Source organism: Triplophysa rosa, linkage group LG11 (assembly GCF_024868665.1).
Source record: "Triplophysa rosa linkage group LG11, Trosa_1v2, whole genome shotgun sequence".
Taxonomy (NCBI): Eukaryota; Metazoa; Chordata; class Actinopteri; order Cypriniformes; family Nemacheilidae; genus Triplophysa; species Triplophysa rosa.
Window position 1 is genome coordinate 17,794,540 of NC_079900.1, and position 24,533 is coordinate 17,819,072.

At 39.8% G+C, this 24,533-nt stretch overlaps 1 protein-coding gene across 5 annotated transcripts in view; it reads right to left on the minus strand.

Moving 5' to 3' along the window:
- axin1 (axin 1) overlaps positions 1-20,290 on the minus strand; it is a 45,945-nt gene extending 25,655 nt beyond the window's left edge. For 2 of the 5 annotated variants that reach the window (XM_057345655.1, XM_057345651.1), the window contains exons 1-2: positions 10,894-11,073; positions 8,131-9,105 (exon numbers count right to left, since the gene is read on the minus strand). In XM_057345655.1, the coding sequence (XP_057201638.1) occupies positions 8,131-9,026 (896 nt within the window). In that variant the 5' untranslated portion in view covers positions 9,027-9,105; positions 10,894-11,073. Of the gene's footprint in view, positions 1-8,130; positions 9,106-9,770; positions 10,667-10,893; positions 11,074-13,075; positions 13,274-19,255; positions 19,423-20,160 lie in introns of those variants that run through there. The other 3 variants (XM_057345653.1, XM_057345654.1, XM_057345652.1) reach the window with 3 other exon arrangements.
- Between the last annotated feature and the right edge of the window lie 4,243 nt (positions 20,291-24,533).

Genomic DNA, 24,533 nt, shown 5'->3' on the forward strand with positions numbered 1-24,533 from the left:
ACGTGACAGCTCTTGTGACGGCAGGACTGGTGTCTCCAGGCAGGGTCCTAAAGTACACCAGTTACTGTATGACACACGCAGACAGATGATTTGCTGATTTGTGTTGTGTTTGTTCTCCTGTCTCCAGTGGCAGAGGAAATGTTTCCGAAAAATAACAAAAAGATGTCTATTATTCGAAATGTTCAATAAATAACCATAAATACTTTGTATTTTCTTTGATTATCTAAAAATAACTTGAGCTATGAAATGTTTCATTAGAAAAAATACCCCACCTTTAGTTGGGCATATTTACACTACAAACCTCGTCAGTGATCTACGCGGGTAAAAACAAAGAAAAATAAACAAAATAATCGTTCAATAATCGTAATCGAGAGAAAATGTTCAATTAATCAATATTTTGATATGAGGCCAAACAGATCTGGGAATTTTCGTCAAAGTTCAGATTTTTCGATTCGCCCGAAACGCTCAATTCGCGCCACCTCATTCGCGCGAGTCGCGCCACAAGATGTCCTATCGCATCTTTGCTTTGACTTAACATGTAAATCACTCACGCTTAACGCTTCATTCGCGTTTGGTGGGAACGCAGCACGAGTCTGTGGCTGTGCGAGTGTGCGTGAGTGTTTCATCAGGTGTAGTTTGGAGGGGAACAAGTTCACACGAGACTAATGTGCACTTTAATTTCATCACTTGTAAATCTCAAATAAAATGTTATTAATTAGGCATATGTATATGTAATATATTTTAATGATTTCCTGCGTGTTTCGGTTTGTCTGTATTCTGTGGTGGTCAGTAGGCTACAGTATAATAAGGTTATTCAGTTAAACTTGGGGCAGTGATATGAATCTACGTGGTTGACAGATTTGGAACTACTTTATAGGTGTGTGCTTCCAGAAAAACAATGCACACCCTTAGAATGTTCGCCAGCCAATCACAATGAGGCATTCAACAGCCCCCATGGTATAATCAATAATAACAAATAAGCTTAGTTTATCATTTTTGTGCATGCTTTACAGTGTCAAATTAATGTTTCTTTAAAAAAATACTTCAATTGTCTGTGCGCCTACATGTTTAAATTGAAGGAGCACAAGTGCTCCTAAAAAAATAAGTTACCGTAGAGCCCTGAGATGAAGAACCAGTATCTTATATTTCGGTAGTGTCCTTCTGAAACCTTGTATTTCTGGACTTTTTTACTGTAAATCATTATTAGTCTCCTTTTCTGTTTGTCACTGGGTTTTGCAAATATCTAACCAATATAATGTATTAAAATATTGCATAAGCAGATCTGCGCAACGCGCACATAAAGTTGAACACATAATAAATCACAAACTAGCATTTTTATAGGCGTACTACTTACAGAACTTTTTTTTTTTGATGTGCTGTTATGGTAGGCCAGTTTCAAATTGCATATTTGGCACACAGCCTTTGTCTTGTCCTCAATGAATTTAAAGTGTTCTCACACACCTGAGGTCTTCTGCATTTGTGTCTTCTCTTCCAGATGAACTAAATCATGACGTTCACTAATGGAAATTCATATTCAAGTGCGAATGCGAACCGCTTCGCGGGGAATGCCAGGTGTTATGGAAAAAAAAGAATATTAGAATCTCAAAATTGAAAATAGAATGCCAACCCACCGAACGAATATTTGAATAATCGAATATTCTGGTCCAGCCCTAGTATGTAATCATTTAGGTTTTCCCATTTCCTAAAAAAACAGTTAATTTGGACATCTGAGGTTTCGAAAGGACAGAGACGATTTATAGTATTACTGTTCATGACACAGAAAGAGTTAATAACGGCCACAATAATGCCAAATATAACAGAATTTTAATTGGGATTGCAATTATCAAGCAAAATGTTAAAATCTTAACCATCATACACTGTCTTTTTAACCCTCATTAACAAGCTACATTAAACAGGGTTTCTGCAGGTTTCACAAAGTCAAATTTAAGACTTTTTAAGACCTTTTTTAGACCATTATGAATGAAATTTAAGACCTGTATAACAACAAAAACCGCACACCCAACATTCCCAGATCAATTTCTCATGACGACAGCGGAACTTGCTGTATTTTAATACAACTGAACGCCCAAAAGCCGTCGTGGTTTATATTCATTTATATATTTAATGTTTCTGTTGTCAGACATAAAATATATTTTTTTTTAAACAAATGTTTATGTATATATACAGTGTTCAGCACTGTCTCACATTTGTCAAAGCAGAAATAAAGCCGCTGCGCTCTGTATGTTTTTTCTGTCATTTCTAGTTGCGCTCATACAGTATGTACATTGCATGGACTTATTTCGAATATTCGAATGAAAGGCTTTTTCAGATATTTCTTGACGAAATCAGGACAGTAGTGGTAAAAAGTGGACAAAATAGACGGATCACAGCAGCAGGTGTAAACGGGTATGTGCCTCTTTCGTCCACTTGTGATCCATCGACCAAAGCGCATCTTATTACCAGGCATAAACAGGGCCTTATAAAGACTGCAGGGAGCCACATCAGGGTGGCAGAAGAGCCACGTGCGTAAACACAGCACCACTAAACGCCGTTGTGTGTAGTGGTCTGACCGTGAGCGCATTTTCCAAAACGGACCAGGCATTGTAAGAAACCCAATGAATGGGAAACACATGCCCCTTCGCGATCATGTTCAGGGCCGGGGTAGGAGCCTACGAAAACAGGGAGTGACAAATTGCCCTAATTGTAATCCGTCAAAATGACTGACGGTCTTCAGATATTTCCGTCACTGGTAAAAAAAATCTGTCAATAACGGAGAATTTTCGGTTAATGCGACCTCTGCATTAGAGGTAGCATTACATGGCCGTAGGAAAATTAAGACCCGTTTAAAATTATTTAAGACATAGAACACAATACTTCAGTGAATTTAAAGAGTAAGTAGCATGAGATCATGAAAATTACATTTCATGCAGTTTGTTATGTTGCCGTGTTTGAAAGTAAGCTGTCTGCCAAGTTGTAAGTCCGAAGGTGAATAAATAAAGTTATTGGCTTGTAAAAATGGGAGTCGACTCTGAATCATGCAAACAAGACATGAGCTAGTCCGGGTCTCTAACCGCCGCGTATCTACGTCACTACACATAGTCCCCGCCTACGTTTTGCTGGGACTGCCGCGAAAACTTCACTACCAGTCTCCTCCCCCAAAACACTGTCGCTTGTTCGTGATGCGTGTGTATCATCTCTAGAACTTGTGTTCTACGTTGTGAAACTAAGTCCGTCTTATTTCAACTACCAAAGGAAGAACTTCTGAGGGAACAATGGTTACAATTCATTTTTCAAACGACACCAAAGGAGTATAATCCCAGGGTTTTACTGTGCGCGTGTCATTTCACCGAAGATTGCTTCAATAATCTTGGCGCGTTCACTGCCGGATATGTGAAACGACTATCCTTGAAAGAGGGGGCAATACCAACCTTATTTGGACCTGTTAGCTACACCGAATCACAACCTGTAAGTGTGAATATTTAATTTTGTCTTAACTTCAAGAAATATTTGTGTACCTTATGTCTGTGTTTAGCTAATGAATATAACGCTATCATTAGCATGTACCGTTATTTCTGGGGTATTACAGTTTGTTTATCTTGCTATTAACTCGGCCGAGTCGAGTACTATCTGTATTGTAATAACATCTGAAGATATGAACACCGTACACTATATGCCGTGTCAACTAGTCCAAGTATAATACTGTTACAAGAGAATTGTAAATGTCTTTTTTCTTACTGACATCTGCAGAAGGATCAATTAATTTTCCAAATACTTTCAACGTTTATGAACTTAATAGAATGTTTTATGAAATGATTTTTATGACATCCAACCACCTGTAAACCGTAATCCAGTAATGATGGTAGGCGTTCCATTTGCGACACATGATGAACGCGTTTGACCAATCACAACAGACTACACCATCTGACCAATCACATGACACTAGGCTAGCGGATAGGAGGGGACAAGACGGATGAATCGCAGAACGAATCATTTGAGAGTCAGACAAGAAGTATGGTAAGAATAACTGCCTATTATTACGATATAATAGTGTTTTTACACCTTGTATGTAGGGCTGTCACGATTATGAAATTTGATTGACGATTAATTGTCTAATAAATCATTGCGATTATGCCGATTAATTGTCTGTTTTAGGGCTTTGATGATTATGCCGATTAATTGTCTGTTTTTGAGCTTTGACATTTAATTCTCATACATTTTTGATTCAGCGATAGAAACGACCATATTGTTCTGAATACAAGACTATGTTTTTTTCTTGGAAATACATCGGAAAAAATTGGGTCATCATATATTTAAGGTTTAGGCTTTTACCTGTCAATAATACAACCGCCAAATACTTGTAAATTAAGAAAATTGATCAGGTGTGAATTGAAGCCACCATTAAAATACTATCAGTCATAGAAAAGCATCTAGTCTGTTTTTATCTCACTTGCAAGACTACAATAAAATTTTACTTGTGTGTTAATGAAATTTTGATAGACTGGTTTTCACACTGAGATTTGCTTAAATAATATTAAATTGTACTGCAGGTAATTTGTATATGTTTTAGTTTTTTTTAAGTGATTGTGTTGTGGTGGTACATTTTACAAGTATTACCATGCTTTAGTAACAATATATACACTAAAATATGCAATATGCAGATGCACTACAGCTCCCCCTAGTGTCTTCTATAGAGATGTGCAATAATTGCGATGATCTGAAACCATCGCGATGAGGTCAAACAATCGCGATGAGACGATTATTTAATAATCGCGACAGCCCTACTTGTATGTACATAAACTTGTTGTTGGACACTCCATAAACCAAAGTAGGACCTTAAAAATCATATGCTACTTACTCGAAGACTTTTTTAGACTTTTTAAGACCCCGTGGAAACCCTGATTATAGTATAGTTATTGTTATAGTGCAGGAAAATACAAACATTAATGCTGTTATAAAAAAATGAGAAAATCAATTTTATATTGATCTAGCCCGAGACACAACGGTTTCATATTTCAAGCTCAGCTTTTTGTATAGTCCACATGGTTTTACTTTCAGTCAAACACTTGGTGAACATTACAGATCACAGATGATCAGTAACACAAAACTAACTAGGAGTATGCTCTCATCCTAAACTTCTGAATTCCCTCGCTTACTATTATTTGCTAACAAATAAAAGGCATATGACTCCTGCAACATTTAAATGCATAAAACCCTAAAGCGTTGACCTAAAAGGCTATTTAAAAAATAAACGTTGCGTCTTTCTGTAATCCCAGCCAAAAACTTCATGTAGGCCTAATGAAAAAATCATTTGAGAACAACTTCGCATATCCAATGCTCTCGCTAATTAAAAACACATCAGGTCCAGAGGCGATGGAACATACGTTCAGTTGGGTGGAGCGTGTTTCTGTGGTTTATGAATATCAGTCTTTCATTTAGTCATGTTATGGCTTGTTATAAGAGGAACGCTTTAACAGTTTTCAAAAAATTAAAATGCCAAACGGAGCCCTCCTAATGCTAAACGTGAACTGCTGGGAGAAGACGCGAGTCAAAAAAGTTAAAAGCCACAGGAAAACAATCTTGAGATGAGAAGCGCATCCTTTTGTAAAACTCCTGGGGATGTTTCTCGTGCTTACAGCTCACCTGAACGTCTAAAAAGCTGAGATTTTGGACAGAACAGGGTTACTGCATCATCACCAGATGTCAAGGCTCCTCTCAGACAGTTGAGAGAAAACTGGGTCAAATTTAGATTTCCACAATTTTCAATCTCTTTTGCGGGAAGAGTGCCAGCGGAGAACACAGTTCAGCACATCAGAGCAGAGGAACACAATGTATGCCTGAGCAATTTACACAGGCTAAATCAGGCTGTGTAAATCCTCCTTTCGCTCCTTCATGCCTGCTTAGAATTTAAGCTTTAGCTTTGATAAAAGAAAAAAGACACTGCACTCAGAAATTCGTAATATAAAACTGATAGTCCCTAGTCTATATTCTGATAGGATGAGGTGGACTCGAAGGCATTGTAAAATGCCAATAAACGCAAGGCAGTGACTGCACATTGTACAGTAAACTGGCAAACGGCAAAGTTGCTTGGCAACCACAAACGATGAACTTACAAATTGCTGCCTTCCAAATAGGGCTGCTTGATTATGACAAAAAACAATCACGATTATTTTGGCCAATATTGAGATCCCGATTATTTAACACGATTACTCATTAACTTTTAAAACAACATAGAAAATGAACAACTTTGCATTTAAACTGTGAATTCAACTGAAAAGTAAATGTAAAGAAATAGCACAGCTGAACCACTTTAAGGAAAGGGGTGCGCTGTGGATTTATACCACAAGAAAAGAGAGGATCCTTGCAAAATGGAATGTGGCACAATAATCGTTTTACCTCGATTATTTTGTTTTTGTAATTGTTGAAGGCCAAAATTGACGATTACAATTATTTTCGATTAATTGCACAGCTCTACTTCCAAAATATGTATGAATGATTACTATCACAACTTCCTAATTATTAAACATTGACACTTCTATTATTGAACAGCTCTGGAATACTTGATTTTGATCATTCACAGAATTCTGTTGTTAAAGCGATAGTTCACCTGAAAATGAAAATTCTGTCATCATTTACTCACCCTCAAGTCACTTTAGTCCTGTATGACTTCTGCAGAACACAAAAGAGGATATTTTGAAGAATGTTGGTATGGGAACAATTCCCTTCTATTGTATAGACACAAAACCAATGTAAGTCAATGAGTACCGCCGTAGTTTGGTTAACAACATTCTTCAAAATTGCTTTTTTCTGTTCTGCATAAGAAAGTCATACAGGTTTGAAATGACAAGAGGGTGACAGAATGACGATAGAATTTCATCTTTTGGGTGAACTATCCCTTTAAATATATTTGCCAATCTTCTACGCAGTTTGTTTAATTACATGTGGGTACGATATGAAATTATTTCAACAAAACATTTTTTTTATTATTAATTTGCATACATGATGCAAAAGATAAGATAGCGTACTGTCAAACAGTCATCTTGATCAACTTCTAGACGTCTCCCAACTTACACAGCTACTGCTGCCATTTTACATAACACACCACACGAAACAGTACTCGGAGTGATTGTAGCACGGTCAAGGGGTTCAGACACTCACATAAGTACGGTAAAATCACTGTAACGCATTTTAGAAAACATCAATTTGAAAGCACCTGTCGATATTTGCTTTTAAATCACCGAAAGCTTTGTAATCTTCTTCAGAGACTGTTCAAAGGCCCACATGCACAGCTTTCTATTCCAGCAGGACAAGGATTAAAGTATTTAGCAGTCACATCTCAAAATCCCATTTCGCTCGTATGGAGGGTCTCGAGGCTCTGATGCATCAAGTGATTCGCTGTAAATTTCACAGCACGGCTTAAAAAACAGCCTCTGCAGATTAAACGATGTCTGCGCGATGCACGATATGAACCAGAATTCCCAGCGCTAAAGCGCACAATGGACCATCACAACCGGTGGCGAGGAATGCCTTAGGAATGTCTGAGCACGAAACTTCATTACAAAACACAATCCCTGAAACAAACATTCCAATATTCACATTCTGTGGGCAGAACGGGGCGGTACGGACAAAGGGAAACAGCGATCTAAACATACAGCTGTGGGCATTAAGTCAGATAAACGAAAAATACCTGAAGACTTCGGTACGCCAAAACCTTTCTTCAGACTGTGTGCATTTTTACTTTTTTGCTAATATTCAATCCGGTTTCTCCTTTGTGCACATTCTAAAGAGAATTCATGTTGCGGTTCTCCTGAAGAAACCTTTATTCTACCTCAAAAGGCTGCCATTCAAGAGACACCTGCATGGAGAACACAAAGAGAACCCACTTGCACCAACTCGCAGTAGGTAAAGACACCGCTGCGTCCCGGTATCAGTCTCGCAACCACAGCCACAGTTACTTAGAGGTTTCTGCCTATACTGCATTCCTCTCATCTCCTGTGGAGGGCTGCGCTTAACTCAGATTCTCCTTTTATCTTTTGCTTCTAACTGTGCCTGCACCAGGAAAAGGGAGAGGAAAGAAGCAGACAGGAAGGAGAGAGAAAGAGAGAGAGGCTTTTCAAAGCTGCTGGGGTTTACCTGTACTCAAGGTTGTCCTGATATCTCTTACTGCTGGCCACCCGCTGAGGCACGGTTTCCATAAGCAGCTTCTGGGTCAGCCTGTTGCTCGGGTTGGGGTCACTATCCGGGTGCTGTTCCTCGCCCTGGTCGCACCGCCATTCCTTGTCTTCGTGCAGAGTCGGCAAGCAGCCCGGCAAGACTTTGCCGTTCCCCGTCACCGAGCTCTGGTCACTGAACAGCTTAGGACTTTCCCCACCCGTCCTGGTGTATTCCAAATATATGTCAGACTTCAAAAACAAAGGGTAGGTGTTCTCCTCTATCATAGTCTGAATCTCAGTCTGAGCCTGGTCGAACATGGCGGGATCGATGTGAAGCTTCATCACACAGTCCTTGATGAAGCTTTTGGTGGCTGGTTTGATCTGTCTCGAGACGATGCCGTTGTTATCCAATATGTACTTTTTGTAAATGGCTTTCGCTAGCTTCAGCATCTTCTCCTCGTTGCCCTCTTTCGTCTCCTGCTTCCGGAAGCCGCTGCAGGCGAACCAGAAGTCCAGCATGTCGGCGCATTCCTCCTGTTTGAGGAAAGTCCTAAACAAGTGGATGCCGTCTTGATCATCCAGGAGAGAGTGCAGCGACTCAGCCCACTTCAGGTAGGGTGGCGTCGGTGAGGCGCTGCCCTCGGGCTCATAGCCCAGATCCAGGTCGGGCCTTCTGGGCGTAGCTATGGAGGCCTCGTTCTTGAGGCTCTCGCTCTTGGAGGAGTAAAAACTGTGGCTGTACGGCCGCCCATCGCTGGACACCAGATCGCCCTCCTCCCCGGGCACCGGGGGTCTGGGGGATTCCTCAGTGAAGCTGCCACCCGGGTCTGCCAGATAACAGCCCTTCTTGTTTACACTCATTCTCACAGTGTCCATGCACCCCGTCCCAGTACAGCCCACGAGCCAGAAAGTTTATATCCAGACTCCTTTTAATGCCACAGCAAAAGAATTCCTCCTGTAGGAAAGAAAACGAAACATTAAAGGGGTGACACATTGAGCCCTCCTGTGTCTGTGTACAGCAATGAAGTTCATTTGAAGAAAAAACTAGTGCAAGGCTGCTCGTATTTACAACATTTCAATATTAACACTACCAAGCAGGTAAACGTGAATGCCGATAATAGAAAAATACATCAAATTCAGAGTGAGAGAATATCGACCAGTACAGCTACACCAAAAGGCGCACATAAAAAAAACACAACACATGGATTTGATATATCCGATATTGTTCTTATTCTATTCCTAATTTATTATTAAATGTAATATGACTTCAACAAAAAACTGCGCGTTGACGCACATCAGGTCACGTGTCTCACAATCTGTCCAATCTCAACTAATAAAAGGTAGGAACTATTTTATTCCCACTACAGAATATAAGACTTGTGGATAGCATCAAATGATTAAAAGACCAAAAAAGACTATATAGTGAACATTTCAATGCAAGTTTGAAGCACACACGTCACATCACATAGTTATATTGGACGACGTTATAATGAACGTATCCGTTTTCTGTGCTATTTAGGTTAAATTAACCCTGCAATACTATAGAGGCCCGAGGCATCTATATTGAAGCAAAGACAGCAAAAAAGCAAACCATCATAATACACACACTCTTTAACTCACCCGTGAAAGGCCATAAATCCAACACTTTCAAGCTTCGACCTTAAAACCTGTGACTGCCTGCCAAACAGACCTGATCTGATCTGGAGAAAAGAAGCCTTGAGCTATCCTTGTCCAAGCCTAACAATAACTTTAACAGCTCAAACTTTAAGGAGCTACAATCACAATCCGTTAGCTGGCTAATCCAGCATCAAAAATACACACATGCGCGACACGAAATGATCACCTCACCACACCGCAATAAAACCATCGCGGAGAAAAGCGGAGCTTTCGAAAAATAAATCCCCGTTTACCACTACGATCGTAAAGCGAAGCAGCTATTCCGACGCAAGTAGCTACATGCAAAACAACCTACGGTGAGTGACAAAAACAAGTGCGATGAAAAGCAAAAACATCAAAGATAAACACAACGAGCGAGGAGAGGAAGTACGTGCGGCGCGAGACCTTCCCGAAGAAGTGAACACAGATGGCGAAAAACACTTTCACCATCTTCGAGCGCGTTAGCCGACATTGCTAGCTAGCTTGCTCCGCTGCAACTGAAGCGATCCGACTCAACTAGTGCGAGAACACGTTGTTAAAGCACGCTATCTTTAATCATTATTAACACAGATCTACGTTCATCTCACGTATGCGCCGGTACATCATAAAAAACGGGAACCTAAAAGCAGATCCCTTCCACTCTCGGTGCGTTTTTTCCTCCCCTAACGACATTACAACACCCCTTTCGCTGCCCTCCCGATTTGCTTTGAAGTGAGCCCCACATTCATCGCATTCATGTCTCGGCCTCAGCAGCAGGAGCGGATGGGGGAGGGGGAAGTAAGAAACAAACTCCATACACACACACACATAGCCAGGCCCTTCCGCAGCCCAGCGAATAGTATGCAACTTTGCAACACTGATTTTCACACTCCAACACGCGCATCCCGATCAACGCTGGCGCACCCGCCCTCGCTTGCGTCGCGATCCGATAATCCGACATCGAAAACCCAGCGCGACTGGTTTATAACCGAGCGCGTGATTCAAAGGCGAGCAACGAAAACGGCACGTTTCATCTCTCTCTCTCTCCGCTACCGCAAACCCCCATTACACCCGAGCCCGGAGGAGAAAAAAGTGGCCCGTACTCTACCTGTGAGAACCTGCTTTCCGTTTCCGAGCGCATCGGGAATAGCGTTGTACGCGACTAGATGCGAATCGTGTCATCGATGCGGATCTCGGAGTTTAAAAATAACAAAGAAAACAGTCGCTTCTCCACCTCTCCATGGCTGTCTCTCACACTCCTGTGCCCGTGTGCGAGTGAGTGAGAGAGAGAGAGAGGAACAGAGATGTGCAGCGCCGCGCGCGGACAGAAATCGTACTGCCGCCAGGAAAAATAAAGGCGAGGAAACCTTGGGGTATAATCCACTTCTATAGTTTACTGTAAAAACGTCATATAATAAACATTATGTAGGACATTTCGTTATGTAGTTTGAATAAGAAGAGACCACAACTGCGCCCCGGCTTAGCCAGTGTTCTATGAAGAAATTATTTTTTTGTCTGTAGCAATGACGCACATTACACAGCCATCATGTGACCACCTTATTACCCTATCCAACTTTCATTATTTATTAGCAACGTTTTTTGTTCCAGAATGTGCTTGGTGTAATAAAGTCTGCCAACATCTCATCGCAACATCTTTAACAGTCTTAAATTTGACTTAGCCATAAAGAAATGCGATTTCATGTGATGCTTCTGATCTCAGCATAGACTAAAGCATGACTATGAAACAGCCTCCACAAGTCAATGTGGGATGAGATTACAATCATGGGCACATTTTGGACTGTATCTCTCCATCTGCCAAAACATGAAAGTAAGCTGAAATAAAAAAGAATGCAGGAGATTTAAACTCCGTTTCTTTCAGTCATGAAAAAGCATGCGGCGGTAGGTATGCATCATTATAATCCTTTTATACACACAAGTTTCTACAGTCAAACCTCACAAGTCTCACAAGAAAAAAAGTTTTTTGTTCCCGCTTCCTTTTTTAGCCCCTTGTTCACCCCGCAGGAACAAAGACTAAAGTTGAGTTTAGAAAAGAAAGTTAAGAATAGAGTATTGAGTTAAGAGATATGTCAGAATTGTTGTGCGAGATTATCAAAAACCTATGCAGATGATATGTCGAAGGCAGTTCCAGATTTATGGGAAAGTTCAGCGAGGGCAATCGTGTCTTATGACTCCAGGTCATATAGTGTTAAAGGAACTGGCTTTGAAAAAATTAGCAGGCCTTAAAGACGAATATTACTTTGTATGCTCCAATCCTCTGAAGTTATGACTCAACACCTGGATATAATCAGGCATGTAATCTCATGGATTCATTGTGAAAAGATCAAAGGCCTTTGGAATGCGCAGTCCCGTTCCTCCTTTTTATGACTTGATTTGATTAGCTCATCTGAAAATGAAAGAGCCGTTTGTGTGGAACCGTGAATTTTATGACATATAACAAATTGTTCAAGATCAAGATGGGGCCTTGTCCAAATGACTTCATCTTAAAACCTGACACACCAACAAGTTTGGTGACGTGGCGAGTATATGTCTTGTATGTTTTTGGGTAGAGCAAAAGAATTTCGAATTATTTACATGGCTTTGTCCGGGCTGTCATATTTATGGGCTAAATAAATGCTTGTAAGGCTCTCAAAACAAAATCTTTGCTATAATAAAACAAAAAGTGGCATTTCCATTTCTGTCTTTAAAGGTCCAGTGTTTGAAATCTAACGGTATCTAGTGGTGAGGTTGCGAACCAACGGCTCACTCCACCGCTCAGCCCTCCTTTACGAAGCACTACGGAGGATGACACAGTACTAAGATGTCGTCACCTTTTCGCTTCTTTGCCGAAGAAGATAACGTATTTACGAAACGAGCTCTGTAGAGCAGTTTGTCCGTTTAGGGCTACTGTAGAAACAACATGGTGAATTCCATGTAAGGGGACCCGCGGTGTATGTAGATAGAAATAGCTCATGTAAGTGTATTAAAAACATAACGCTTCATTATGTAATGTCTTTATACACCTCTGAAGACAGTTATGTATGTTATATTGCATTTCTTTCAAAAGACCCTCCAAAAAATTACACACTGGACCTTTAAGAGGCAACAATATCGACAATTACATAAGATAATTAGATTTTCTCATATCATTTTATATTACAATGCATAATCTGCTTCGGTGAGTAAAGTACATGCACATCTATTCACAAACAAGAACACTTTTAGTAACATCACGCAAAGGTATATTACCCAACTTCATTAAGTCTATAAGAATGAAAAGTAAAATGCATTACCTGGCGAAATCTTATTTTTCTGTCTTGCGTTTTCTGGCATCCCCCAACTCTCCATCCATAGACAGAAGATTCCATTTCAGTATCATTTAATAAATCAAGTTCCAGTAAAAACTGCATCCTCTGTTTTTTCACAGAAACCAAGCTGGGTGTCCTCAACAAATCTGTCCATTCCAGGTTATTTACTGCGTCCATCCGAATCTGAAACACAGGTGGGAAAATCTTCAACATCACACTTGAATATTATTGTTTAACAATAAAAAAAAGTTTCTTATTTATTTAAGAAATGCCCGTTTCAAACATTCTTTGTTTACAAAACATACCGATACAGGTTTTGGCTACATTACTTCATAGTGATATTGATTCCCTTACCATTTTAGATTAGATTAGATAAGATTCAACTTTATTGTCATTACACATGTACAAGTACAAGGCAACGAAATGTAGTTTTGTCTAACCAGAAGTGCAATAGCAGCAAGTGCAGGATATACAGCGGTTGCATAAGTGCAGGAAAAAACTGTATTATGGAAGTAGTTTACAGATGGGTATGTACAATGAACATAATATACAGGTGGCTATTACTATAAACAGGAAATTTACAGATGGGTATATACAATGATAAATTATAGCAGTAGTGCAATGGATATAGAGTATCAATCAACGGTTGGTTCACTTGTATTTGTTGGTAAACAGTGAGGATTTGTATTTTAAATAAAGTTTTACAGTCAAATGACTATGTATATTCCTCGGTGTATGGGCTAGTGAATAGCATAAGGACTGCTGGGCCAGTGTTCAAATCAGATGGCATCAGCAGCTGCAAACTCAGATCTATCCTTGCCCTTCCTGAGACCTGGCTTTGATTACTGGGCCCCCCACCACGAGCCAACACATGGCCATGGGTGCATACCAGCTCAGTGCACAACCTCTGAGCAACCACTTGGAAACAATCAAGGGGTAAATAGCATGAAATAGAGGTGTTTGGAAACGGTTTGGAGAGATTGTACGGATTGGGAGTGCATTTAGTAATTGCTCAAAGACATTCACGAGAGGACCGAGGAGGAGGCGAGCAGAAACCGCGTAAAGCCATTTGGAAAACTGCCACCAGAGGTTAATGTCGTATGGATGAGTGTCAGATTGTTCTATAATTGTTCTTTTACATAGAAGTGAAAGTCACAGTCCCAGAAGAAACTATTGGAATCATTTGACAGCTGTGTTCGGCAGGCCTGCTGCGTGAAGTTTGATGTACGTTGTGACAGGCAGCTGTAGCTGCCATTCTGCTACCTGTTGAGTGGCCTTGGAACTCTTAGACAAATGACATGACAGGTGCACTTTCGGCTTAAGTACCTGCTCCTATACAAAGCAGCTGGTAGGATAAAGAAATGGACAGCAGGTCTTCTCTGGTTTACACTAAGTTTGCTCATGGTGTCCTGTGCTTTCCTCGCCAGCATAAATAACAGTTTGTCAATAGCTGTCCGATAAAGAAATTATATTTTAAAGAGCGCTCAAATGAACACCCAGGAGACACTTACAGCTGCAAAAACAGATTCTTTGCATTTTTTTCAACAGTGGCATGTGCTTTAATGTATTATTTGCTATGCATTGTGGTCAAATTAGATGTATGACAAATGAAGGCATACAAGGTATAAATATAATGCTCAATCAATGTAACATTTAATAATGTACTATCCAGGGTGTACCCTGTCTGTGGCTCAAGATGCTGGAATGGGTTTCAGCCGTCCCGTGATCCTGCAGGGGATGAGCTGGAGAAGGATTGGATGGATGGAACTTAATGTACAATGCCCTTTCTCTGTAGCCATGTAGAGTATGTACATGCACAATTTAGTCCTCTACCTACTCCCAAAATAATAAACCGGCAGACAAAAAAAAATGATGATAAGTAATGATGTGAGATTGTCTTCCTCAATGTCTTCCTGGTTTTGGGGTTGCCATTTTTTATGATAAATCAAATTGCATCATTTTACAGTTATAAGTTACGGTATCTTTTAATAGTTAGATATGTCTCAGCGTTCCTGTCTTTAGTAATATAAAGGCTTTCCCTGTGGATCCAGTGCAGCTTTTACCCAAACTGCCATATGAGGAATACACTGTGAAACACATTTATTTGTTCCAACTGTTAAAGTTTAAAGGCAGTAAAGGATTCACTGTACATTATGTCGTATTTTATTTATGCTTTTATACTATTTTTTTTTTAAACATGCTTCTTTAACAATGCCTGCATTATGATCACATTATAGACAGTTTCATTTCCGGTCTGTGTTTGGTTTTTCTATTTAATTTATGTTAATATTAATTTATATTCATATTTTATTGTATATTAATTGTTTTAAATTACATTAAAACTACTCAACAGCTATTGATTATTTGCTGAGGTCTACCTGAAGTTAAGTTTGGGCCACATAACGTTTATGTTGTTTCCGCTGAAAACATCTATTTTCAACTTCCTGTCACACATTTACAGAATGTTATGAAAGTAAGATCAGTGTTTATGCACTTTCAATATAATTGACTCTTTTAAGATACAAATGCTATCGGCAAAGGTCGAAGAATATCAAAGCTTTAGGCTAATCATTTACAATAATCCTTGATTCTCTACTGGCAATAACAAAATACCCTTGCTTATATGTTTGGAATATTATACAGTGTGACATTGCATTCTTGGAAACTGCAGTCTGAATCATATGGGATTGAATCATATTGAACAAGGACTGAATGAATCAATCATAAGGGATATTTAGTCAGATGCTTCCAGCTCAACACTCATAATTTTAAATTCCAAAGGTTTTCAGGTCTGACTAATGGGATTGCCATGGGATCACTATAGATTGTCTATATCAGCAAGAGTAATTTCCAGCTTCAAGGACATTCCGCACCATAAACGCAAATGAGAGCTTTGTGGTACGTGACACATGGCATGATAGCGGGCCCATAAAAGTGCCTTTTTTTTACCCATTTGCAATGTCATCACAAACTTTGTGTCCAAGCATAACTAGTCTGATGAATCATATTTTATCAAAGATAACTAAATACAGCAAACTGCTTTGCTTTTATGTTACTGATTAAAATCATGAAAATTATTTAAACTATTAAAAAAAAAAAAAGTGATACTGCATTCATTTTTTTATCAGTATTCTAAAAAGACTTTTAGAAATTCACAAAGATGCAAGCGTCTCATTTTGACTGTATCGAAACTCAGATTGCATTAATTCAAAATGCTCACAATGAACAGCACAGATCATAATGTGTAGCAAGAAACAAAACAACAGGCAACATGGACACAAATGTATGAAATTCTCATTAAGGGGGCAGGTGTACAGAATGTTAAAATGAAACATGCAGTAAATATGGTAGGAAACAGATACAGTTTTGTCCTGAGGTACATTTATTTTCATTTGTAATCACCTCTGACTAAACACGCAGCGGCACCCATCCGTTTGCAGAATCTCACATCTGGTGAGCTAAGCGGGATAAGCTAAGTCAAGCCCACGGCAGTCTTTCGTGAGACCTATTGTTTGTGACTGCCCCATCTGCTCAAATTCACCAGTATCAAGCACAAGAGCAGATGAGTGGGCTTCCACGGGGACCCCTGCTGTAACATCACAGAAGGAATGTTTCATTAGAAGAACCAAATCAAAACCCCTCTTCAACCAAAAATGAGATGTGTCTCAGAAAACAGTTTTAATTTGCTCAAGTTCATGATGAGAAATAAAAGAAATCAATTATTACGCTTGTTGACTAAATTTTCATCATCTTTTCAATGGCATCTGAATGTAATTTTCACAGTCATTTGACTCTCCGTATAAAGTGATAGTTCACCCAAAAATAAATATTATGTCATCAATTACTCGTCCTCTTGTCATTTCAAAGCTGCATGACTTTCTGTCTTCCGCGGAACACAAAAGAAGATATTTTGAAGAATGTTGGTAACTGGCACCCATTGACTTGCATTGGTTTTGTGTCCATATAATGGAAGTAAATGGGTGCTGGTGCTGTTCGCTACCAACTTTTTTCAAAATATCTTATTTTGTGTTCTGTGGAAGAAAGAAAGTCATACAAAATTGAAATGACAAGAGGGTGAGTAAATGATGAGAGAATTTTCATTTTTGGATGAACTACGTATCTATATAATTACAATGTAATAAAATAGTTTTTCACAACATTGTTAAACATATTTTGCATATGTAAAGGTGTTTCTTCAACTGTGGGCACATTTTTAATAACTTTTATGCAAAAGTTTCTTACCATTAACAATTTCAGCAACACTCGTTTTAAAAGTCAAATATTTAATGTGTGCAAATAATGTTTTTTAAAGGTTACTAAAATAAAATAAATACAATTGTTAATGAAAGTAAACTTGAGGAAATATGAGACGTTTAAGAAAATGAAGTAAATTCAAGTAATTATGGCTTATTTTTATATATTACTTTCAATCAAGCTGTAATTCTTTCAAATAGTGTAAAACTATTATTTAATTGTGTATTTTAGAAACATAATATCCCAGCTAGTGACGCATGTACAGTACATCCATGCTTTTCTTAAACTCCACAGGGACAAATACGGAGTTGAAGAAACACTCTTTCATTTATGTAAGATAGATATCGCAGCTCTGCATTGCTTCCCATTATAGCTATTTCCTTTAAAAACAATAGGCACTAACTTCATGGCATCTGCAATTGGCCGCAGTGTCCCTGAAGACTGTAACACAACAACCAGCCTCCAAACGACACAAAAAACATTCCGATCTCTCAGCTGCATGTCACCAGTTCTTGAATTGCACCGCTGTGGTCTAACCATTTCAGTGGCTGTGACAGACTAATATGCAACTCAAGCTTTCAATAAAAAGGCGATGACAGCCATATTAGGTGAATGAGAATTTGAAGAAAACGAGTGAGTCCAGCAGGTGTTCCTTTAGCTGCTTATCAGTTTAGAGGGAGATCTTTGTTTCTCTGGTTTAAGTGAAATGTATATTTATTAACAAATACAAATGAATATATATATGGTGTATATATATATATATATATATAAATGGATTTTTCTAGATATCATCACACAAGTGTTTGGTTGATGTAAACCGGTCCTTTGAACAAGAAAGCAAACCGCCACACCATTACGACCAAAAATGAAGGGTTTATTCTGATGTCATGATATAAGTCATCTTGACAGGAGTAAGAAAACACATTTCTGCCAAGCATTCCACTGTGTTGGTTTTTGTTACAGCTGCCAATGCACATTTACCCTCCTTGTAGGCTGTGCTTGAAATAGGCTTATCTTTGAGGGGCCTGATCAGTTGACAATAGCCCATTTAGATGTTAAAGCTGAGTGCTGCTCTTCTCATTTCTACAAAAGATAATTATTCCTTCAAATAAGTTACTTCAAGGTTCCTTTTAGCGCTTCTGTAAAAAGTGGAATAATAAGGCTTTGAGTTATGAGGGAAAGTGAGATTTTGAAGATACAACCCACAATAGACAAAGAAGCACATGCCCGAAACGGTCGGGCTGGGAGCACCATGAAACAAAGAGAACGAGGGTCTGCTGGAGAAAAGCAGATTTATGTTTGAATGATTGGGACGTCATAAAGAGAAAGTGCCTTTGGTGTATTGATAAGCTGCTCTTTTTAGCGCTTGAAAGTCTTGGGAGAAAGGTGTTATCTAAAGACTGTCAGAATGCACTCTGGAGTCCTGCTGATAGCTTTTGTCATAGCTGAATAAATCGAGACTAACAAGGCCAAGAGTGGATTAGGCACAGAGGATTAAATAGTTTGTTGCTTGGGTTGAACTACTGATTAAAGTTTCCAATTGCAAACACACACAAAATGCAAAATTTGGCTACTTGTTTAGTCAGCAAACATTGTTGCGCTAATGACGGGGTTACAGCTAGCCGTATACTAATGGACGAACGACTCTGTCGTCGATTGAACGCTAACAAATGCACAGTCAGAGAAGCTTAAAAGCTTGTTATTATCAACAATACTATGAGCTGGAAATGCACAGCAAGCGGTCGTAACAATTGATGCGCCATCTTCGAAAGCGAGAGGGCCGTAAGGGAGGCGAGACTACGAGACGCGAACAATAAAGACACTGACAAACAATGCAACGCAGAGGAAGACGAAACCACCGCCAATACAAATGATGCTAAACATTCTATGCCACACATCTCGTAAGGTTACCTCAGCGTGTGTAAGAACAACTTTTTAGTCGTTCCTAAATGCAGACTATCCTGAATGTCTCTCAACGGATCGGGTCTTGCGTTATGCAGTCTGCAGCATGCCCGGCCGCCATCTTTAAGTACAATTTGGTTTAGTTGACGATGGTCCTCCGTCCATCTTTCTTTATCCTTGCGTTTTCCACCCAGCCCCCTCTCGGTTACGAAGGGTCTTCTTTGGACATCATATGCTGTGATATCGACAGGCTCACGGACCGCTTGGTAGGGATTCGCCGTGGACGTGGAGCCCGTGCTGCTGTGCTTAACCAAATCGTGGATTCTCTGACCATACTTGATTGGCTCAAAATATATCTGCCGAGGACAAATATTCATCCCAGATCTGAGGCCTTTGATCTGATGAAGGCCCGATTTGAAAGCCCCCTCCAAAGAGCCCTTTAAAGACAGCGTTCCCTCAGATGTTCCAAGTAATGAGATTTAGAGTGCTATGATTAATCTAGGCCAGTTTCATACAGACACACATGCAAACACAAAAGATGCGGACATATGCATACTCAGAGCGATCGAATGAACTTTGCGGACCAATTCCTCCCAATTTCAAATTAACAGGAAAACGTACGAAAACCGAACAAGAGCCCAGCTGGAGTTCTTTGATCGCGGTTTGGAAAAATTGATCTGAAGAGTCTTCGACAATGATATTGAAAACAACGGCCGTGCTGTTTTTTCTCGCTTTTATTTTCCCGACGCCCTGGACTATCATCCCGGATTTAGCAGGCTCCAAAATTATCAGCGTTTATTTTTACTGTTACGCGTTAACGCTAATCTTCTTGACCACCATCTCCGACACATTTCACGGAGTAGTCTACAAGAACAATAATGTGAGTGAAGTCTCAAAATGGTTGATGCTCTCACCTGCCTCTCCTGCTGGGTGTCTCCTCCGCTGTGATTTCTGCCGTCCGCCATGACTGGGCGCAGTCGACTACTTGCCACCCCAGAGTACTTTCTTATACTCATGAATCTCTTTCTGTTTCTTACTACTGTGTTGCTGAAAGATGTGCATCTTTACTTTATGTTGCAGCTTCAGCTCTGCAAGCTGATTGGTGGACGCAAGGACCAGATGATAGACCTCAGAACCCTATTGTAGCTATGGCAACAGACCCCACAGGCATGAGTGATTTGCTCCTAATTGCAAAGTAAACATAAGAAATGGAACTGAATATTATCACAAAGCATGACGAACCTGGGGTTGACGAATACGAAAACGCGATAAGCTCAAAAGGCAAAAACAAAGCTCAGCACTGTCCGACACGCTGCCCGTTCGAAGCAGGATGAAAGGGGAAGCACAAAGACCATAGAGTAGCCGTCCTTTTCAAACAGCTATGCACAGTTTCAGTGTTTAATGTGCATGATCGATTATCTTTGTATGTATGTAATTCACGAGAAAAACAACAATGTTAAAAAAACAATGTCAATTTTTCTCTGAAATAAACACAGCGAGATGAGAAACAAAATCGATGTAGGCAGATGAGAGTGGCGGAAAGGAAAACGTTAAGACAGAGAAAGATGATATTGCCTTTGTTGGGTAATGTTATCAGCTGCTTACCTTTCATTTGGATTTCACACTTGCTTGTCTAGTAGCAGCCAGGGTCAGACCCAGCAAACCCTTTCCACAATGACCGATTTTCCATTCAAACCATCCTGGCGAGGATCCTCGGTATTGCCTGCCACTTGCATTTGCATTGGCGCCGCCACTCTCAAACAAATTTACCACACGCACTTCGACTTGTTTTCAGGACTTCTTATCGTGCTGGCTTTGGGGTCGCGTCGGGCTGCAGCCGATTGTTATTGAAAAGACAGTTCTGATTCCGCACACTGCGCCTTCAAGAACAGCTATGTGACTACTGAGAAAAGAAAGTCACAACAAAATAGCAGCTGGCTATTAGTCTCAGTGGCCCCTGAGCACAGTGCACAGACTCATATGTTGGGGGACTCGGGTGGGGGGATCTTGACTGAGGGAGGGAATCTTGCGTTATGTTACATTTAAAAACATAATTATTGGTTTACGATACAATTTAACGTTAATTACTACTTATTATTATTTGTTATAAATATTTTAAGCAACTTTCTAAAGGGACAAAAATGAAGAAAGCAATAAAATAAATAAAAAAATAAAAGTGCATCAAAATATAAGTGTTTATGAATAGTTGTGAATGAATCTCAGGTCCTTACTTACCGTTAATTTTAAAAGTTTAACATCCAAACGTATGCTATTCTTATAATATTCTTCTTACCTCCCTCAGAGTGTTTTTGGGGTACAATTTGCAAACAATGGCACACTAAGACAGTAATGCAATACTATGTAATTTAATCTAGTACATTGACTAAATTTGATTTTGTTTATAAAAATTATTCTGGTCATCAAAAAAATGCCCACTGTATAGTCCTTTCCCTGAACTGAATTTCACTAAAATAAGCAGCAACATTTGTTATGTCCATACTCACTTGAAATAGGCTGCATGTGTAGAATTATTAAGTCCATATTAAGACCAAATATTTTCACTGCAGTATAAATATAGTTGCAATCGGACATAACATCAATGATAAAAGATGGACGGTGGTTTTTCTTTAGTCTTGTGTAAAACAACAATGAGAACATTATTGAAGCACTGACCACCACCTACAGAGCAATTCTGCTGAACATGGCACAGAAGCCAAGACGCCAGAGGAAATTCAATATACTTTTGTTTAGCTCATAAACAAGAAATAACTTCCATACTGTTGCAAAGGTCATATGTATAGGTCATTATACAGCAGCCTGATGTATTATTCATAGAGAATTCTCCTCTGAATAATACAGTAGATTCAACCATTTCACTGCCATCAACACATGATCTCAAAATCATGTTGATTGTGAGACTGAATGAATGTAATCTATTTGATTAAAGCTGAAATGTGTAATTGCAAACAATACGACCATTTCCAAATAGGTTTCCTTGAGACTCCCCATCTCTCTCATTGGTGGGACAAACAAGTCCTGTCCCAAACTCACATCAGTGCTTGAGCAAATGTGAGGGTGGGGATGCTCCAATAAACACAGCAATGTTTTCAGGGGAATAGGCCTACACGTGGCTTATTAGTGGCCTTTGCGAGCCAAATAATCGTATTTTTGACGTGAATAAATAGGACTTTTATTTTGGTGTTCATTTTTTCCTCCCGCTATTTGGTCATCACTAGAGATAGGAAAAAATCGATATGGCGGTTTATCGCGACATTTCAGCCCGCGAGACGTTATCGATACTCTGGCACAAAGTATCGATTTTTTTTCAAATACAAAAGATCTAAATTCATACCTACACTGTGCTTACCAGAACGGCAGTACCCACATATTTCTTGTGGTGACGCTCCCAGATTACAGATGGTCAAATGAACGGAAATTGTAATCACAGCGGGGAAGAAATACGAGCATAATGGCGGACCAACAACAAATTAGAGATGCGCCAGCGTCTTTTAAATCAAAAGTTTGGGCGCACTTTGGATTTCGTAGTGAATGTAAATAAGTAGGCGTGGTTAACTCGCGCTCTGCAAGTTGGGAATACTCTTTTGACCTTCTTTCAGTCTGTAGTTTCGTGATTCGCTCCAGTCCGGCGCTTTCTCTCTCACCCGCAGTGCTCGTTGTAACGCAACGTAAGGGGGCCTTGTGCAACGAGGGAAGAAAAGTTAACGTTGCCAGGAAAAATATGAAAAAGAAACAATGCTGTTTTACTTTCCACGGGTTTATTAAGTCCTCACATCGTCTGCTCGTCAGCATACATGCGGGCTGAGCGACAAAACACAAAACATCCTCACGTTGGTAAACAAAAGAAAAAGGATAGAAGTCGGCAGAGCGGTTCTCTCGTCTTCCCCCCCACTGCTTCTCTACCACCCGCCACACGCATGCGCCGTGTCCTCCCTACCGTAACTGCTCTAAGTGGCCGTTACATCGTGCATATTTTTTAATCTGCGCGTGCATATTAAAAAAGCTCATTCTCACGTATTTCAGAAGTCAGATTGTTTTGTAAAGCTTTAATAGTTTTTATAAAGCTCAACTTTAGGCGAGCCGAGGCGAAACTTGGGTTGAAATGCGCGATGATCCTCATAGCGCGAGCGCTTTGACGTGACGCGCCGCAAACCCCCGTTTTGGGAGACGCGTGTGGAGTCACCAGAGACTCACAGTCCAAAGACAAGCGCAAGAATAAACAAACATAAAGACAGAGAGTCGCCACACACTAAAAATGCTCATCTAATAGATCATTTTTCCCTTCATTTACAGAAGTTGTGATGTATTGTTATAGAATTGCCAAGCGATATACCGTTTATCGCAGAATCGACGCATTGTGATATTACCGATACCGTGAGCCCTGTATCGCGTACCGAATCGTATCGGGAGGTACCCTGCGATTCCCACCCCTAGTGATCACAGTATCCTTTGTCGTCATTGTTGTTATCCAAAAGTAATCGAAAATAGCTTTAAATGTCCTGAAACGTAATAATCTTAGCATTCATTGCTAAATAAGTCAAATAAAATATCTCCAAAACGGTGCCAAGTGTCACAGATGTGGCTATGCTCTGAAGCTTTAACCATTCCTGTCACTATGGAAGTGGCGATCGACATGTCGTTTTCTAAATTAAAACTAATTTAAACTTGTCTGTGTGTGAGAAGTGTAATATATGAGCCAGAGAGACTTTCGGAACTTGCCATTCTCAGCATTGAAAGCCAGCACACGCTTTATGGCAAGCTCACACTACGTGACTTTTGGCTGGATTTTGCTGTCGTGGACAGATTTCCAAGGTCTGCGACAAAACCTTCAGATCGCGACCAATTCGGTGCTCGTTTCGCTCGTCTCGTTTAAGTATAAGCAGGTGTGCAACGTGATCCGGACCCGTCTCGAGCTATCCCAGACGCTACGATATTTTCAAACCTGTTTGATATTATCGCCAAGTGATTTCGTTGTGTGTGACACTGTGGAACTAATTCAGCCAATCACAGCGCAGAAGGTTTTGCGTCAAATTAATGCGTGGGGGAATTAAAAACTGCTGGCATGTATTCATTAACATTACAGAGCGTGTTAAATGTCTAGTATAACAGACATAAAGCTATTTTAAACTATCCTAAAGCAACAAGTCTGTAGAATGGATAGAAAACACTTCAATGTTTCACGCTCAATTCCAGTGGATGGAGAAGTGTTCACAATGTGGGAGGTGTTTTCGCTGTTGGTCCTTGACCAAAGTCTTGTTGTTAGCGCACT